Source organism: Plecotus auritus (assembly GCF_963455305.1).
Source record: "Plecotus auritus genome assembly, chromosome: 2".
NCBI lineage: Eukaryota > Metazoa > Chordata > Mammalia > Chiroptera > Vespertilionidae > Plecotus > Plecotus auritus.
In genome coordinates, this window is record NC_137771.1 from 197,527,492 (window position 1) to 197,547,668 (window position 20,177).

Sequence of the window (20,177 nt, forward strand, 5' to 3'; positions counted from 1 at the left end):
GAGCCCTCCCACAGTCCCTCCCTGGCTGGCCAACCTCCCATGTCCCTCCCCAGCCCCAATCAGGCACCAATGGGGTCCCTTGGCCAGGTCTCTCGCAATCCAGGCTGAGGAACCCCCCACCCCAAGTGCACAAATTTCATGCACCGGGCCTCTAGTGAATATGTAATTATTTAAAAACTAAAAGTTTGTTACAGAATACTATAACAAACCTCCATGTAACTATCAGATATTTCTGCAGTTATCAGCTTATGTCCAATCTTGTTTCATTTGGATCCCCCACACTTACCTGATATTATTCTGAAGCAATTTCTGGGCTTCATATCATTTTCTCATAAATATTTCAGTAAAATTAAGAATATTTACTTTTATACATAACCATAATTTAATGAATAATTTTAGTGTGGTGGGCATCTAATTCCTATATATTTTTGCCTTCTTAATCCATCAGGGTTCATTACCTCAAGTCAGTGGTCGGCAAGCTGTGGCTCGTGAGCCACATGTGGCCCACGAGTCGTGGTTTGCCGCTCTGTTGACTGATGAGTTTGCCAACCACTGGGATAGGGGCTTAATCACAAGGAACAACAACAGCCTGTAATTATTGGAATCAAGAGTCTAGGTCAGTGGTCGGCAAACTCATTAGTCAACAGAGCCGCAATTTGCCAACCACTGCCTCAAGTCATTAATATACGAAATTATTTCTTCTTTTCCTTTGCAGGTTTTCCTTTTCCACCCTTCTTTCCTGACTTAGATTTTAGAGAATTCTTTCCTTTCTTTCGCAATTTTAACAGTTCAGCAAATCTCCCAACTCCTTTCAGTACCATCATTGCACGCCACCAGGACTGAATCTGAAAACAGATAAACCCAAACAGTATTAGCTGGTATCATTGGGGTTGGTTACAACTGACATGTGGTTTTAAAGATGTGAAGAATGGAATGTGATGAGAACTCTAAGCCTTATTTTCTCTCTTTTTCAATTGGCCAGTCATCCAGGAATTTTTTTAAAGTATTGAGTGCTTTTATGCACCAAGCCCTGTTTCAAACCTTTGGGAAACAGCAGTTAAATACTATTGTCACTGACTTTGTGGAGCTCACATTCCAATGAAGGGAAGAGTCAATAAACAATAAACACAGCCTATATAATAAAGAGGTAATATGCAAATTGACTGTCACACCATCACAAGATGGCAGTGCCCACAGAGGGCAGGGCTGGCTGCGCCACGCGCCTGCAGCTGGAGTCCCCTCAGCCCCGCTGGGGGCCTCAGGTCCTCCTGCACCCCCTGCTCCCCCACTGACTGACAGCTCGCCCAGGCTTCTCCAATGAGCTGCCCATCCCTCTCTTCCTCCCTCCCCCGAAGCTGAAGCCTGACTGTGGTGTCCAACAAATTGGAAGTTATAATTCATGTCATTGAGAGTATCCTCCATTCCTCAGCCAGGGCCGGCTGCTCTGCACACCTGCCGCCAGAGTCCCCTCAGCCCTGCCAGGGGCCTTGGGTCCTCCTGCACCCCCCACTGACTGAGGCGCAGGCAAGCAGGGCCGGCCGAGGCGCAGGAAAGCCTTGGATGGTGGCTGCCCAGCCTCCCAGGGCTGGCCCAAGACACAGGCAAGCCTCGGATGGTGGCTGCCCAGCCACCCAGGGCCGCCCGAGGCTCAGGTAACCAGGGCCGGCCGAGGTTTGCACTGCTGGCAGTGACAGCAGCAGAGGTGTGATGGGGGCGTCACCTTTCCCTGATCGCCGGGTCACCTCCCACCCCTGAGGGCTCCTGGACTCTGAGAGGGGGCAGGCTGGGATGAGGGACCCCCCCACTCCAGTGCATGAATTTTCATGTACCAGGCCTCTAGTAAATGTATAATTAGATGGTGTTTGGTGGCCTGGAGATGGCAGCGCACAGTAAGGGGAATCGGGTGTGCCTCTACCCTGCCTTCCTTCTTGTTACTAGTCTTCCTGTGCCCCTGCCTACCTACAGCCAGCCCACCCTTGTTGCCTCACTCAGTCCTATTGCCTCGCACCTACTCAGAAACATCCCTCCTCTAGAAGTAAACTCTTTCAACCTTTAGCATCCAGAACCAGAACTGTGAGAAAATACATTTCTGTTGTCTAAGCATCCTAGTCTATGGTCTGTTGTTAGAGTAACCTGAGGCAGTCATTTTTCCAGTGAAGCCTACCATGACTATCTCATTTAAATTGAAATTCCACAACACACACACAACTTCTGGTAATCACAGTTCCCCTTAGCTTGAACTTTTTTTTCCAATACCACTTATCACTTTATAACACAGTATATAATTTTATATTATACTAGAGGCCCGGTGCATGAAATTCATGCACGGGGAGGGGGAGGTGTCCCTCAGCCCAGCCTGCACCCTCTCCAATCTGGGACCCCTCAAGGGATGTCCGACTGCCCTCTCACAATCCAGGACTGCTGGCTCCCAACTGCTCGCCTGCCTGCCTTCCTGATTGCCCCTAATTGCTTCTGCCTGCCAGCCTGATCACCCCCTAATCACTCCCCTGCCAGCCTGATTGATGCCTAACTGCTCCCCTGCCGGCCTGTTTGCCCCTAACTGCCCTCCTCTGCCGGCCTAGTCACCCCTAACTGCCCTCCCCTGCAGGCCTAGTCCCCCCCAACTGCTCTCCCCTGCAGGCCTGGGTCCCTCCCAACTGACTTTCCCTGCAGCCTGCAGGCCTGGTTGCCCCCAACTTCCCTCCTCTGCTGGCTTGGTCACCCCTAACTGCCCTCCCTTGCTGGCCATCTTGTGGTGGCCATCTTGTTTCCACATGAAGGCAGGATCTTTGACCACATGGGGGCAGCCATCTTGTGTGTTGGAGTGATGGTCAATCTGCGTATTATTCTTTTATTAGATAGGATAGAGGCCTGTTGCACGGGTGGGGGCCAGCTGGTTTGCCCTGAAGGGTGTCCCAGATCAGGGTGGGGGTTCCCTTGGGGCTTGAGGCGGCCTGGGCAAGGGGCCTGTGGTGGTTTGCAGGCCGGCCACGTCCCCTGGCGACCCAAGCAGAGGCCCTGGTATCTGGGATTTATTTATCTTCTACAATTGAAACTTTGTAGCCTGGAGTGGAGCCAAGCCTTCTGCTTGCTCTGTGGTGGCAGCCATTTTTTGGGGGATTTATGTATCTTCCATAATTGAAACTTTGTAGCCTTAAGCAGAGGCCTGGGCCGGCCAGGGTGTGTGGAAAGCTTGGCTTCCTCCATCACCAGGGGCAACCCTAGCCTCCTGCTCTCTCCAGCTCCATGGCTGCCGCCATTTCTGTTTGGTTTTATGTATCTTCTATCATTGAAACTTTGTAGCCTTGAGTGGAGGCCTAGGCCGGCAAGGGCAGGCGGAAAGCTTGGCTTCCTCCATTGCCAGGGAAACCCAAGCCTCCCTCCTGCTCTCTGTGGCCGTAGCCATCTTGGTTGGGTTTATTTGCATATTCGCTCCTGATTGGCTTGTGGGCATGGCTTGTGGGTATAGCGGAGTGATGGTTAATTTGCATAATACTCTTTTATTAGATAGGATATTTATGTTTTATTCCCATCACACTAGACTTTAAGCAATATGAGGACATATTATGTTTTGTTCAAACTGATGTATTTCCAGTGCCTAGAACAATGCCTGGCACATAGTAGAAGCTCAATAAATATTTGTTGGATGAATGAAAAAGTTAGGTGGGGGTATGCTGTTTTATATAAGATGGACTAAGGGCAGGTATGAGGATATTTGAGCAGAGACTCAACTAAGTGAAGGCAGAGTTTTGTCCACACCAGGGGAATTATCTCTGGCAGAAAGAGCCAGTGCTAAGATCCTGAAGCAGGAGCATGCTTGGACCTTAGGAACATACCAAGGATTCCATTTGTGACTCAAGTAAAGTAGAAAAGGGAAAGATGAGATGGGGAGTGAAAGCAGCAGATCAGTTAATTAGGGTGGTGATTTTCTCGGGGACAGTACTGCCCTCTAGAGGCATTCTGAAAATGTGCAGGGCTTTTTGTTGTGAAGGTCTTCAATCCTGTGACATGCACCCTGGTCCGCAAAGACTTTCCAAGGATGTGCAGGCTTGGACAGTTTGGAAGCAATCCGTTTCCAAAATTTCAACTTCCACGCGTACTCTTTTCTAAAATGTACCTGCCTAGGAACACAGCTGCCCCTCTGGCACCCCTCTCACCCACCTGAATCTGACTAGGGTGTGTTGCCCTGGACTTCAGAAACCTCTGGGACACCAAATAATCCTATCTAATAAAAGAGTAATATGCAGATTAATCATCACTCCACTACACTCACAAGTCACGCCCACCAGCCACACCCAGCAGCCAATCAGGAGCAAGTATTCAAATTAACCCAACCAAGATGGCTGCAGCCACAGAGAGAGCAGGAGGGAGGCTTGGGTTTCCCCGGTGATGAAGGAAGCCAAGCTTCTGCAGCCCTGGCAGGCCCAGGCCTCCGCTTAAGGCTACAAAGTTTCAATTATAGAAGATACATAAATCCCAACAGAAATGGCTGCCGCCACGGAGAAAGCAGAAGATAAATAAATCCCAGATACCAGGGCCTCTGCTTGGGTCACCGGGGGGTGTGGTCAGCCTGCAAACCACCACAGGCCCCTCGCCCAGGCCTCCCCACACCCCAAGGGAGCCCCCACCCTGATCCGGGACACCCTTCAGGGCAAACCAGCTGGCCCCCACCCATGCACCAGGACTCTATCCTATCTAATAAAAGAGTAATATGCAGATTGACCATCACTCTAACACACAAGATGGCTGCCCCCATGTGGTCAAAGATGGCTGCCCCCATGTGGACACAAGATGGCCACCACAAGATGGCCAGCAGGGGAGGGCAGTTGGGAGGGACCAGGCCTGCAAGGGAGGGCAGTTGGGGGCAATCAAGCCTGCAGGGGAGGGCAATTAGGGGTGACCAGGCTGGCAGAGGAGGGAAGTTGGGGGCAAACTGGCTGGCAGGGGAGCAGTTAAACATCAATCAGGCTGGCAGGGGAGTGGTGAGGGGGTGATCAGGCTGGCAGGCAGAAGCGGTTAGGGGCAATCAGGAAGGCAGGCAGGCAAGCAGTTGGGAGCCAGCAGTCCTGGATTGTGAGAGGGATGTCAGACTGCCCGTTTAGGCCCGATACCCAGTGGGATCGGGCCTAAACAGGCAATCAGACATCCCTCGAGGGGTCCCAGATTGGAGAGGGTACAGGCTGGGCTGAGGGACACCCCCCCCCCCCCCCCCCGTGCATGAATTTTGTGCACCGGGCCTCTAGTAGTAGTAGTAGTAGTAGTAGTAGTAGTAATAATAATAATAATAATAATAATAATAATAATACTGATGTTGGCTCTAAGGACAGAGTAACCAATCTTTTTGCCTTCCAGCTCTTTGCCTTCAAGAAAATTGAAGGTAGAACAGTCGATTTGTCTGCTAAGAGCCTGCTATCTGATTTGGGGTATAAATCTGGGGAAAGTTCAAGAGATGTTTAAGGCATTGTCATTTAAAACAAAATGTGGCAAAGAAAAAAACTTCTTATCACCTTATTTATGGGACAATGTTTCTCAGCACTTCATTTGTAAAATGAAAAAAGGGCATAGAACTGATGCCAAGCCCTGTCTCATTCTAGCCATAAGTAATATTGATGCAAGGATACATAAACCATGTGGAAAAATTTCTCTCATTTGTATATGTATTTCCCCCCAAATCCTATAGGTCAAATAATTAAACATCAAAATTCATAATAGATGTTATGTTGTTATGGTCAATTTTATACTACCAATAATTGTAATATGACTAATAAAATGTAATAATCTAGAACATAAAACCCTATGGTCACAGAAAAAAATAATTTTAAATTTTAAATTGCATAAATATTTTTGTTACCTATAAATATGAGAGGTGATCTATAAATGACTTTAAATTTTATATATATAACTAATAAAATGATATGTACAGGGTGTTCCCCCAAAATGTATACACACCTTAACAGCTGATAGCGCAATTTTGAAAATGAAGTGTATTTTAATAAACACTGCTTTTATAATTATTCAAAGTATGTGGATACATTTTTTGGGACACACTATATATCACATAAAACATTAAGATCAATTCTAAGGCAGAAATAGAATGAAAATAGATGCTCAAGAAGAAAATATAACAAAATGTCTGCCTGTAAAATAAAAACTTGTTCAAGTATTTTGTAAATTGATGTTGACTGACATATCAAATAAAAATAATATTTAGATTCCAATGGGTACATTTAAAATATTGATCTAAGAGCTCTATTTTAAAATGTCGATATTTAAAATTCACTGAAAAATAAAAGCTTTGCAATGATTTAAATGTAGTGACAAAAAAATTTAAACACCAATTTTGAAAATGTGGAAGAGGGTATATGGTTTTTCAAAATGCTCTTAGGAAGACTCCAAAAAGTATTTTTATTCTTCCAAAGTAATCATTCCTGAATATATACATATTAAAATAAATATTTTAATATAAATAACTGTCCTTATCTTTCCCTTTATGTTGTAGCTCAGGCATTACTTCGGTTTATTAAAAGTATGTGGTTTTGGTAGGTAATATTATCTATGAGTTTAATTTCCAGGAAATGAAAAATGGTCGATTTCAGCAGAGGAGAGCTGATCAACCTATGTTTTGACAGCATCCGTGTGACTGCTGAGTGAAAGGTATATTTTCGAGGGAGCAGGAGTGGAAGTAGGAGTGTGAGAAGATGGGGACTTGGAACAGTTGAATGAAGAGCACTGACTAGTGACTGAAGTGAACACATTCCTGGTCTGTCTGGGGTATCCTTATGTCTCCATGAGCTTCTTGGGCAAGACTGGGCTCTTAGGTCTTTGATCCTAGTTAGTGGCAGAGAAGAACTCTGGTCGCTAGACCTCTGCACCATAAATGCTTTCATTTCTAATTTTTCAGCCTTATCTTACTGACTGTTAATATCAGCTTTTCATCCCAGTGAATACTCTTAAGAATTTTAGATTGTTTTAAGATTTGAAATTTTCGTTTCTTTTGCCTGATTGTTGGCTTCTTATTTGACAAGGAGACAAGGAACAAAAATGCTAGGATGATGTTCAAAATTCTCTCGCTTGGCCCTGGGTAAGTAAATAAGAGTCTCTACTCTCAAGGACAAGGTATAGATGTGTAAAGAGCAGCCCCATTGGCTAATCAAATGTGTTTAACACTAACCCCTCTCCAAAGCATCTGTGAGTATATTATCCAGAAATTTTGCTAATTTACCTTTGTTGCTATTCTTTTCAAATTTCTTTTCTCCTCGAGGTATGTGAATATAGCCTCTTTGCCTTCAGCGCACACTTCTTTTGGGGGATCTTCCATAGGATTGTCCGTCAGCGTCAGAATATTGAGATTCACTAGACTATCTAAATTCTCTGGAAGTTGGGTGAGCAAGTTTTTCTCAAGCAGTAATTCTCTCAAAGCTGAAACAATATTTTAAAATGATGAATTTATCTTAAAAACAGGCAAGAATTAAAATGTGAATTCTTTAGTCCAGTCATTTTGAAAGGTTTGTTTCCTACTGTGCCATGTCACAGAAAACATCAGATTTGATGAGGCAAACCGAAGTTCTCTTCTTTAAAACAACTCAAAGTTGTTGGAGTTCGTGTAAATAAGTATTAGAGACAAGAAATTAATAAACACTAAAAGATTTTGAGAATGTTACATTCCTCCAGAGACCAAGGAAAGGATAAAAATGTACAGTCAGGAGCATTACTAAGGAGTACTGTATACCCATGCCAGCCTCTAATCTTTGGATGTCTTGTGGTTAGGTAACAGCTTGCACTCGTATTTCTTCATCCTCCTTTCACTAAAGAATAGTCAGTTTGAAAACATATCTATAAACCTGAAGATTCAGTACACTATGGGGAAATTTTTTTTTTAATCTGGCCCCAGTAGGAATTCAGCAAAAAGCTTAAGCGAATGGATATGTTTGAGTGTTTAAATATGAATCATATATGACTTTTCATGTCAATCATGTAGCTTCAAAAGCCCGCCCCTTGCTGATTTCACCACTGGGAGTCAGTATTTTTCTTTTTCTTCAAGTGACTTAGTGACCTAATGTGAATTTACTACAGGGCCCCCAACTCCCAATTCCAACATGTAGTAGGTATTCAGTACATTTTTGTTGGTGGTGTAATGACTATCTTAGCAGTTGCTACTTGCTTTTCTTTTTAAATTCCCAATAAATAATCTACCTTTGTGAGGCTCTGAGCTGTACTAGTCAGGCACCTGACCTTCCCAGTGAGCCAAGCAAGGAGGTAATGAAGTAGGGCCAAGCTCTCTAAACACTGAGATTGGTCTTTAGAAAAGCAAAGACGCTTTTATCAAGGGAAATGCTGGCCTCAAACTCTACGAGGCTATGGGCCTCCTGAGATTCCCCACCTTGTGCTTGGCAGATGGCATCTGGAAGCTGCTTAAGCAGATTGTGGCGGCAATCAAGAATTTCCAGGTTAGGCATTGATCCCAAGGCCACTGGCAAGTACTCCAGATGGTTGTCTTCTATATGCAGCTCTTTAAGAACCTGAAATAATATCACAGTATACCATAATGATCCTTACATGGAAAAATGAATTATAGTAACTAGAATCACCTGCGAGTTCCCATGCTACTTCAGTGAGGGTTGTTATGCATGGGAATAAAGGGGAAAAACGTTTAAAGGACCATCATCACGAAGTTATTTTTTAAACTATTAGAAATGGTTCCCATTTATGTAGGGGAAATAGAACATGGGAATCTAGTATTTCTTTGTTTCACAAGAACTTTATGAGGAAATAATTTGGATCATTTACCTACACACATCATTTGCTCCCTTTCAATGGCTAATTATCTGGGGCAGTTGCCTCAGAAGTATAATTTCCCCAAATATCAATCCAACATTGCCCAAGTGGAAGTAGCCAAGTTAACTATGTTCAAATTCGCTGGGCAAAACTTTGTATTTCACCCTAAGATTTTGGAGAGTGTGACATGATGTACAAGGAGCAAGAAGATAGACAGAGTTCTATGAACACAGCATAAAGGAATGGAGAATTCGGAATAGAAACCCTGTGTCATATGTGCGTATCTGTGCTGTACATACCATTGACCATTGCTCAGTGCCGTGACCAGGGATAAGGTAGTGGCCCATACCTGCTTTATCAGTACTAAGGGTGCAGTACCAGAAGCATGAAAATATAACAGTTCCTTAAAGTATGCATGTAGATAAAGACACACTGGTATGGCTACCAGTTAATGAAGTGAACGTGTTGCTCTGCTAGGATTTAACGCAGTGCCATGGGCCCATCTTCAGTGAACCTGGTGCAACAGTGAAATAGATCACGATTTACATTCCACCACGTAGAGTGGGAGGTCTGTTGCCCCATACAAACTGCAGCTCCCAGCATTTCACCTGTATGATACTTTCACTTTAAAATAGTACAGCTTTCAAGGGTAACTTATGAAAAATAGGAATGAAATGAAAAGCAGTGTGGCTCAACTTTTGCAAATAAAACTTTCCAAACCACATAGTGGAAAGGAGTGTGGCATGACATACCCACTAGCAATCACAATAAATTGTTCTTTAGGTATAAACCTGGAGGTTGGTCAGGAAGACAGTGGAAGGCTCAAAGTATAATAGTGACTGTTGCTAAGAGCTGAAAATCTGGTATGGTTGATTCCACACACAGCCTGTGGAAACAGGGCCATGTTTCCCCAATATCAGCCAACTTAAGTAATCAGTCGGTGTGTACTTCTTTGCCTGCTCATGTGGGGAGGCTTACCTGTAGTTTCCCAATGTCCTCTGGTATATAGGTGAGCTTGGTTCCCTGATCTTGCCCAATGTATAATTTCTCTAAAGACTCTAAAGAAAAGATTTCTTCTGGAAATGAAGTAAACTGATTCCCACTTAGTCCAAGTATCTTCAGTTTTGAAAGTGTACCGAAGTCTGAAGGTAACTAGAAGTATTCCAAAAAGATAAGTTTCAAGTCAAGATTCTCTTTTTAATCCTCACATGAGGATATGTTTATTGATTTTAGAGAGGGTTGAGGAGGAGAGAGAGAGAGAGAGAGAGAGAAATTGATGTGAGAAACAACATCGGTCAGCTGCCTCCCCCCCGTGCTTCGATCAGGATGGAACCCACAACCTAGGTATGTGCCCTGACCAGGAATCGAACCTGCAAACTTAATAGAGATTAAATTCTAGATTCTCTTCCTAAATCTTAGAGTTACTATCAAAACATTTACTTGTTGAAAGGCAGTTTTGAAAGTCTATGGCAATTAGGAAAACAAAAGACCTACCCAAGGTTTTGAAAATTGAGTAAAAGAATTTTTTTAAAGAAACTCAGACCTTGCCTGGCATGTGTCCCTCAATGGTTGAGCCTCGACCTATGAACCAGGAAGTCTAGGTTAGATTCCCTGTCAGGGCAGATGCCCTGGTTACAGGCTCATTTCCCTGTAGGGGGCGTGTAGGAGGCAGCCAATCAATGATTCTCTCTCATCATTGATGTATCTATGACTCTCTCTCCCTCTCCCTTCCTTTCTGAAATCAATAAAAAAATATATTTTTTCAAAACCCACACCTTTTTGGCCTAGGATTTTTATAATGTCTGGGGAACACATGAGACTGGTGTCGATGGCCAGGAAACACAGACCTATTATTTGGTTAGAAATTGAATTCCGAGTATCCCTTTTTCTCCCTCTATAGTTGTCTTTTGCTTTTCAAATAAATATTTTTTTTAATTTTAAATATTAAACAAAAGAAACAAATACAAGTATACCCAAATCTTTTGTTAATAAATACAATAAAATACTGCAATTAAAGTTGAGTTTTTCTACAATACCCTCATTTGCTTGACTACCTCCCTCTTCCCAGAAACAGCCACTGTTAGGAATGTAGTTTTTTCCAGTCCATATTTTTATACTCTTACTAGAGGCCCAGTGCATGAAATTCGTGCACAGGGTGGAGGGGGGTGTCCCTCAGCCCAGCCTGCACCCTCTCCAATCTGGGACCCCATGAGGGATGTCCAGTGGGATTGTGCCTAAACGGGCAGTCGGATATCCCTCTCACAATCCAGGACTACTGGCTCCCAATTGCTCGCCTGCCTGCCTTCCAGATTGCCCCTAACCGCTTCTGCCTGCCAGCCTGATCACCCCCTAACCACTCCCCTGAAAGCCTGATTGATGCCTAACTGCTCCCCTGCCAGCCTTTTTGCCCCTAACAGCTCTGCCCTGCAGGCCTGGTCACCCCTAACTGCCCTCCCCTGCTGGCCTGGTCCCTCCCAACTGCCCTCCCTTGTAGGCCTGGTCACCCCTAACTGCCCTCCCCTGCTGGCCTGATCACCCCCAACTGCCCTCCCTTGCAGGCCTGGTCCCTCCCAACAGCCCTCCCCTGCTGGCCATCTTGTGGTGGCCATCCTGTGTCCACATGGGGGCAGCCATCTTTGACCACATGCTGGCAGCCATCTTGTGTGTTGGAGTGATGGTCAATCTGCATATTACTCTTTTATTAGATAGGATAGAGGCCTGGTGCATGGGTGGGGGCCAGCTGGTTTGCCCTGAAGGGTGTTTCAGATCAGGGTAGGGGTTCCTTGGGGCGTGGGGCGGCCTGGACAAGGGGCCTGAGGTGGTTTGCAGGCCGGCCACGCCCCCTGGTGACCAAAGCGGAGGCCCTGGTATCTGGGATTTATTTATCTTCTACAATTGAAACTTTGTAGCTTGGAGCAGAGCCAAGCCTTCTGCTCGCTCCATGGCGGCAGCCATTTCTGTTGGGATTTATGTATCTTCTATAATTGAAACTTTGTAGCCTTAAGCGGAGGCCAAAGCAGGCCAGGGCTGCAGAAGCTTGGCTTCCTCCATTGCCACGGGCAACCCTAGCCTCCTGCTCTCTCCAGCTCCGTGGCTGCTGCCATTTCTGTTGGGCTTTATTTATCTTCTATGATTGAAACTTTGTAGCATTGAGTGGAGGCCTGGGCTGGCAAGGGCAGGGGGAAAGCTTGGCTTCCTCCATCGCCAGGGAAACCCAAGCCTCCCTCCTGCTCTCTCTGTGGCCTCAGCCATCTTGGTTGGGTTTATTTGCATATTCCCTCCTGATTGGCTGGTGGGCGTGGCTTTTGGGTGTAGCGGAGGTACGGTCAATTTGCATATTACTCCTTTATTAGATAGAATGCCATCTAATGATGCCATCTAATAAAAGGATGCCATTCCTTTTATTAGAAAGGAACCCCCACCCTGATCCAGAACACCCTTCAGGGCAAACCAGCTGGCCCCCACCCATGCACCAGGCCTCTATCCTATCTAATAAAAGAGTAATATGCAGATTGACCATCACTCCAACACACAAGATGGCTGCCAGCATGTGGTCAAAGATGGCTGCCCCCATGTGGACACAGGATGGCCACCACAAGATGGCCAGCAGGGGAGGGCTGTTGGGAGGGACCAGGCCTGCAAGGGAGGGCAGTTGGGGGTGATCAGGCCAGCAGGGGAGGGCAGTTAGGGGTGACCAGGCCTACAAGGGAGGGCAGTTGGGGGTAATCAAGCCTGCAGGGGAGGGCAGTTAGGGGTGACCAGGCCCACAGAGGAAGGAAGTTGGGGGTGACCGGGCCTGCAGGGAAGGGCAGTTAGGGGAGACCCAGGTCTGCAGGGGAGGGCAGTTAGGGGTGACCAGGCCTGCAGGGGAGGGCAATTAGGGGTGACCAGGCCTGCAGGGGAGGGCAGTTAGGGGCAAGCAGGCTGGCAGGGGAGCAGTTAGGCATCAATCAGGCTGGCAGGGAAGTGGTTAGGGGGTGATCAGGCTGGCAGGCAGAAGCGGTTAGGGGCAATCAGGAAGGCAGGCAGGCGAGCAGTTGGGAGCCAGCAGTCCTGGATTGTGAGAGGGATGTCCGACTGCCCGTTTAGGCCCGATACCCAGTGGGATCGGGCCTAAATGGGCAGTCGGACATCCCTCGTGGGGTCCAGATTGGAGAGGGTGCAGGCTGGGCTGAGATCCGCCTGTGCATGAATTTCGTGCACCGGGCCTCTAGTATATAAATATCCATAAAATGTGTTGTGTGTATATGTATTTTTGTGTGATGTAAAAAAATTTATAAGTGGCATCATTAGGTTCTGCAATTTGGTGCTTTACTTTTTAACAAACATTAGAATTTTTGGATTTCTCCACATTGCTACCTATAGCTCCCATTCACTTAAATTATTGCATAGCATTCCATTTTACAAATATACCACCATTTACTTGCTCATTCCTCTACTGACTGACATTTAGATTGTCTTCCATTACTTCATGATTACCAACAATGCTATGATGAACATTTCTGAACAGGCCACCCTGTACACATGGGAAAGTTTCTCTAAAGCTGTTTTTGCAGTTCCCCATGAATGGAACATTAAGATCTAAGGTTGTATGTGTCCGAAAAATCTGCTCTTTAAGGAAATCCTGTTAGGAGGTGGTCTTTATTAAGAATAGGGACCTTGGAGTCCAGCAGCTCTGGGTGGGAATCCTGTCTTCATCACTTACAGGTGTGTGGCCTTGACAAGTTAATTAAGCTCCCTGCGCCTCATTTTCCTCATATGCCATTGAGGATAATATTACCTACATCAAAAATACTTGTGAGTTTCTAGCCGGTTTGTCTCAGTGGATAGAGCATGGGCCTGTGGACTGAAGGACCCCCGGTTTGATTCCGGTCAAGGGCACATGCCCTGGTTGCGGGCTCTATCCTTGATAGGGGACATGTAGGAGGCAGCCAATGGATTATTCTCTCTTATCATTGATGTTTCTGTCTCTCTCTCCCTCTCCTTTCCTCTCTGAAATCAATAAAAAAAAATGTATTTTAAAAAAGATACTTGAGAAGATTAAATGAGATCATCCTTGTAAAAAACATTTTGCCCAGTGACTGACATACATATTGTAAATAAACAGAAGCTACTAATTGCGATTGATATTGTTCTTGGAGGGTAGGGGGGTCATAGAAATGATCGCCGTGTTAGCTATACACTGAGTGGCCAGATTATTATGATCTCTGAACGCATAATAATCTGGCCACTCAGTGTATATCCTATATAATAAAAGGCTACTATGCAAATTGTCCCCTCAACCAGGAGTTCGACCAGCAGGCAGGCCGGCTGCCCATGTCCCCTCCCCCTGGCCAGGCTGGCCGGACCCCACCCATGCACGAATTCATGCACTGGGCCACCCATGCACGAATTCATGCACTGGGCCTCTAACACACACACACACACACACACACACACACACACACACACACACACTGAGTGGCCAGATTATTATGTGTTCAGAGATCATAATAATCTGCCCATTCAGTGTATTTGTGAACCCTGGATGTTTGCCCATAAAGTCAGTTAGAAGTCGCTGATCTTTAGACACAGAACCGCACCAACTCAGGGCAGGAAGGGCCCTGGATGAGGGCATAGCGACAGCCAGGAAGGGAATCAGTACCTTCCCTATCTTATTATCATCCAGCGCCAGGATCTCCAGGTTCTTCAGCGAACAGATCTGCAAGGGGAAGCCTTCCATGTGGTTCTGGCTGAGGTCCAGGAAGCGCAGGTTGACCAGGCGGCGGAAGGAGCGGCGCAGCGCGCGCAGGCCGGTGTTGCGCAGGTAGAGTAGGTGCAGCGAGGTCCACTTGCAGACCAGGCGCGGCACCTTCTCCAGCGGGTTCCCGCTCAGCCCCACCTCCGTCATTTCCAAGAGGCTCTCCATGGTGTGTGGGATGGAGTGGAGGCGGTTGTAGGATATATCCAGCACCGACAGTTTGTCACACTGACACAGGGACTCGGGGAGCGAGTGCAGGCTGTTGTGAGCCACAAAGAACTTCTGCAGCCTGGTCAGGTTCCCAATCTCCTCTGGGAGGGCCGTTAGCCTGTTCTCATCCAGGTCAATGATCACCAGGTTGTAGAGGACGCAGAGCTCTGGCGGGAAAACTTCAAATTGGTTTTGCTTCAGGTAGAGCTCTCTCAGTTTGGTCTGGTTCACAATTTCCGTGGGCAGAGATTTCAGGCGATTTCCGGACAGTCCCAGCAGCTCGAGATGGTGGAGGTGTTTGCAGATTTCGGTGGGGATCCCGCCCACGTGGGTGCGGTAGAGGCGGAGCTGGCGCAGGGAGCGGATGCTGCTGAGCACCGGGATCCAGAAGGGGAGGATGGGGTTGTCGCTCAGGTCCAGGCCCTCCAGGTTGCTCAGCTTTCCCAGCTGGTGGCACAGCTTGCTGAGCTTGTTACTGTTCAGGTAGAGGATTTTGAGATTCTTTAAGGACTGAATATCCTGGGGGATTTCTTCAATGTGGTTATTTTCCAGGTGCAGTTCTTCTAATTCTTTTAATGCTAAGATCCCCGGTGGAATAGTAGCCAAGTTCTGATTAGAAGCATCGAGGAAAAATGTTCTTCCAGATGTGCTGTGGATCATATTTTGATGTACTTTAGATGACTGTTCTACTGATTCTGTGATGCCATTTGATATTATTTTGATGGACAATTCAAATATTCAAAATCTGAAATATTGTGAAAAGAAAAAAAAATCAGAGTTTACCTGCCAGCAGGTTTGGTATCCTTGAAGAGAGATAAAATTAAAATTTAGTTGATTAAATGTAGTGCTTGACATTATGCCACAACATAAAATAAAGGTTTTTGTGATTTGTGGTGGGAGAAGAATTAAAGTGTAGACTCCTCTTTCTCCTACAGGTTAACTAATATTTTTAAAAATAGTCTAAATTCAGTTTTTTTTAAAAAATTCCCATCTTGATTCTATTTCCAGGTAGGCTGTAGAAAGTTGCAAAAGATCATTGGTCCTACAATAAACACTGAGAGAACACTAGAAAAAATTTAATATTTTAAAATATTTTTTTTCCTTAAAACTATTAGAGAGTTGTGGATGCAAAGGTCAAGAGAATTAAATTTGAGAGATGGACTAGTCCTCCCTAAATAAGTAGAGACAAGTGGGCGCTTTCATGCCTGTGGCATTTTCAAGTTTGGTGACTGACCGGGGGAGAACAAGCCATCCTCTAGGCAAAGGTAAGGAGAAACCAGCCCAACTTTTTTGTTGTTGTTAATCTTCACCCAAGGACATTTCCCCATTGATTTTTAGAGAGTGGAATGGAGGGGGAGAGATAGAGAAAGAGAAACATCGATGTGAGAGAGACACATCTATTGGTTGCCTCCTGCATACACCCTGACCAGGGCCAGGGATGGAGCCTGCAACCGAGGTATGTGCTCTTGACTGGAATCAAAACCGGGACCCTTTAGTCTGAGGACCGAAGCTCTTATCCACTGAGCCAAACCAGCTAGGGCTTGACTAAAAACTCTTGTTCGCATTTTAATGGGCTTTGACGTGCACAGGCAAATGGGCCCCGTAGCCCAGTAACACCAGGACACTTATGTGCTCTAGGTTTTACTTACATTAACCTATTTAATCCCCAACAGAACCCTAACAAGGAGGCACCATTATAATTCCTGTTTTACAGATAAACTAAGTAACTAAAAGGGCTCTTCTCGGGATAGAATAGGACGTGGGAGCAGAACCAGAGAAGTTGACTCAACCTCACATAGGTTTTTAGCATCATTTATTCACGGGAAGCCTGGTTTTTATTAGAATAATTCTTGGGTGTGAGGTTTCAGGCTTGATTTTTCTTTCTCAGCCTTCCAAGTCATCTGGGGGAAATGTGTGTGGACTAGCCATCCTGATTAGAATGAACACTGTGTGTCTGGGCTTCCAGACACATGAAAGAACTTATTTCTCCTAAACTTCATCTTGCTCCATGATGAATCCTGACTAGAATGTCTAAATGTGTGTGTATATCTATTATCTCACCTTAATCAGATATCACATACGTGTTTGGAACCAATTTGATGGCCCTCTGAAAGCTATATATATATATATATATATATATATATATATATATATATAATCATTAGTGGATTTAATAAAAGGAGTTTGTGGGGAACACTTTGTAAAGTATTGTCTAACCATTATGCTATAACCTAAAACTAATACAAAATAATATTTAAAATAAATAAGTAAATAAACAAATACTGGTTGTAAAGCCTGGATTTGCAACAGCTTTGCTAGTAATTCAGCTACAGTAAATAAGAATGGGGGAAGATTGATTCCTTATTGGCTATTTTTCCCCCTAGAAATTGCTACCTGAACATGGTCAAATTAACTTATTACAATCCAATGTTACTGTGGTGTTTCTAAGTGGAATCACTTGTTGCATCATCATTTTAAAGAGTCAAGGTTGAACAATTTAATAATTAGCCCTTCTTTATGTAACTTTAATGTCCAAGAAAACCATTTAGGAAAATGATCGGCCCTCTCAAATTTACATCAAACATTGATACTTATGTTTCCATGTGTAATTACACACATACTGGATGAATAAAATTAGGTCCCTGAGGTTAATATGGTAAGTGACTGACTCTCTCTGATTACATTTCTAGTTAAAATCATTTCAAGATTTGGCCTAAAACTTCACCTGGGAGCTCTTTTTCCTTTAATACAGACAAGCTAAAAGTAGCCTTAATTACCTAGGACTAGAAAATCATGTAACAGTAACACTACTTTTGCTTTGATGAAAATTTCTTGGAAGCTATAAAATCCCTTGAAAAAATGTTGTCTCCTTTCAGCTAATACTGAACTGAAAGTTCCATATAGATTTCAGACATCAATGGAAAACTTTTTACAAGCAAGCAACTTGAAGGTGTGCTTCCATCCCCACTGTCACCAAGTTATTTATCTGAAATAGCTTCTCACATTTGCTTTCTTTAAATAGACTCAAAAGTTGCATCTTATCCATTTTACAAAAGCGTTCACCCTCAGTCCCTTCCCCCTACCATCAAACTATAGATCTAGTAACTCATTGAGCAAGCCTTTCTTTTTCTTTTTCTTCTGTTTTTAAATTTGGGTTTTTCAAAATGTTATTTGTATCATGAGCAGGAAAGTTTGGGGCACTATTTCCCTATGAATCACTGACATATTTTCTCATCTCATCAGAAAACAAGAATGTAAAACTTTTCATGCTACATACTCTTTTATCCATGGGCCAAAATTATTTTAAAATAACAAAACACTCATTCTCCATCTGCATATTCAGTACCTAAACATTCATGCATGAACAACACCAGAAGTCAGTACTTCAGATACTTGTCAGAAAATCGAACCAGGCATTTATTCTGTTCCAGCGCTTGCTGGCACTTCAGTTAGGCCATCTGATAGCTGTGAAAATAGCTAAAGAATATGTTAAATATTCCCCCAGATCCTTTGAGTTCTATCTCCATATTATCAGGAAACACCATGCCTAGACCCTATTACCATAATTAAATACCATGCCGTTGGCTTTCTAAATAGAATTACAATAAAAGAAACAATCATCTGAAAAAAATATTTCTGGATCGTCTACAAAATTATAGTCAAAAACATGTGCATTAAGTTACTTATATAAAGATATACCTATAAATTCTCCTACTAGAGGGTACCAGAGAAACGTAAATGCTGCCTTTTATTGAAGCCAGAACTCCACACCCTCATATATTCCCTTTGGTTCTAACTTCTAGAAAGCTCAGATTCGAGTTAGACCTATACTCTGGGTTCTTGACACATAAGTACCCAATGAATCCACTTAGGTTTCCTTCAAGCTAGCTCAGCAACATCTCCCCCACCTCCCTACCCCTCAGTGCTTCTCAAGGGGAGGTCTTTGTCTCTCCCCTCCCCCCCCCCACCTACATCCCTCCTTTATCTGGAAATCATTTCATGAGGGGTAATGAGAAATATACGGATGGAACTAGGTTGTATATGTGATCAGTGTCTTTTTGACCATCTGTTTAGTATGCATTTTGACACTGCAGGCTGTATTTTTGTGTAAATACTGTTTTTGTTTTGCGGAGGCAGCTAGCTAAGGAGAATAGTGCTGTAGGTTCTGTTCGGTTAAAGCAGCCCTTTTCTGTTTATTCTGTTCTGACCCTGTTTATTAGTTCCTCTCTAAAACAAGAATCCAATTCTGCATTTCTTACTCCCATGGAAGAACATCCCTCTCTCCCCAGTGGAGCAGCAATTAATTAATCCTCCACCTCTCTTTTCTTTCCTTTATCTTCTTAACTCAAAACACTTTAAGGGAGGCATAGGGAAAGGCAGGTGCTAGATTGTACCTGCACTTGTAAATACACTTTGGTATTTCAAGCCACCTGTCAACTTTGTTGGTAGCACATAGGGTAAGTGAACACATAATTGTCTGTTTTCTATCATCATCATGGCTAACCTGAAGAAATTCTATTTCAGGTGATGTTTAGATTCTGTGGGCACAGGGCTTCAAGAGACCCCTGCCTTGTCCGGCACAACAATGTCTTGGCAGCGGAGCACTGGTTGGATTTGCCTGGTGGGACAGCATGAGGGAGAGAGGATCCAGGCTTTTTGTTTTTCACCTTTGAACTGTGCTTATAAACAGCCTGGTTTCACTTGGAAGGTCTCTGTCTGGCTCCAGGGTCCTGGTCAGGGCCTTGGACTTCCTTCTCTTGAGTCCATAGCAACCCCAAACAGAAGGCCTCCCCTTCCCTCCTTCCTCTTCTCCCTTGGATGCCCCAAAACTAAATTCTGATTATGTCACCCTGTAACTATTTCTGGGATTTGTCCCTTTCTTCTCATTCCCCCCAAGTCCAGTCTTAGCTGAGGCCTTATTATTTCTCCTGGGTTACTGCAGCTGCTTCAGACCTCATTTCCCCTGCGATGGGTCAGATCCATTCTCCAACAGCTGTGCTTCTGAGGATGCACAGGACTCCACGCAGATCCGTTCTGCCTGTCCCCTTACTCTGTACTCTTCTAGGCAACCCCAAGTACCTGCACGCCTCCGGCACACACCACGCAGTTCCGCCCTCTAGCAGGTTCACTCCACCAGGCAGGGCATTACCTCCTCCAGGAAGCCCTCCCAGATTCTCCCCAACTCTCAAAGACTGATCTACAATGTCCCTTTATGCTCCCTTAGCTCCGCGCCCTATCCGTGCTGCTGCTACCATCTCCTTCTGCACTTGGCCTCCGCAGGTGTGTGCACACTTTGGGGAGGCGACTGTGTCATAATCATCTTTGTAGTCCCGACCCAGCCCAACAGCAGTGCCTCCTAAACCTGGAAAACTTGCCCCTGCAAAGTTGCCGGGAGCCCAACCTTGGTGTAACATTAATCCCTGGGCGGAGAAGGGCGTGACCTGGTGACCAT

At 44.8% G+C, this 20,177-nt stretch overlaps 1 protein-coding gene across 1 annotated transcript; it reads right to left on the reverse strand.

Moving 5' to 3' along the window:
• Positions 1-692: 692 nt before the first annotated feature.
• Positions 693-15,385, reverse strand: LRRIQ4 (leucine rich repeats and IQ motif containing 4; the record flags this gene model as incomplete). Its single annotated transcript, XM_080655508.1, has 5 exons — positions 693-845; positions 7,223-7,419; positions 8,381-8,519; positions 9,754-9,927; positions 14,420-15,385. The coding sequence occupies 5 exons, from the start codon at positions 15,383-15,385 to the stop codon at positions 693-695; spliced, it is 1,629 nt and encodes a 542-aa protein (XP_080511634.1).
• Between the last annotated feature and the right edge of the window lie 4,792 nt (positions 15,386-20,177).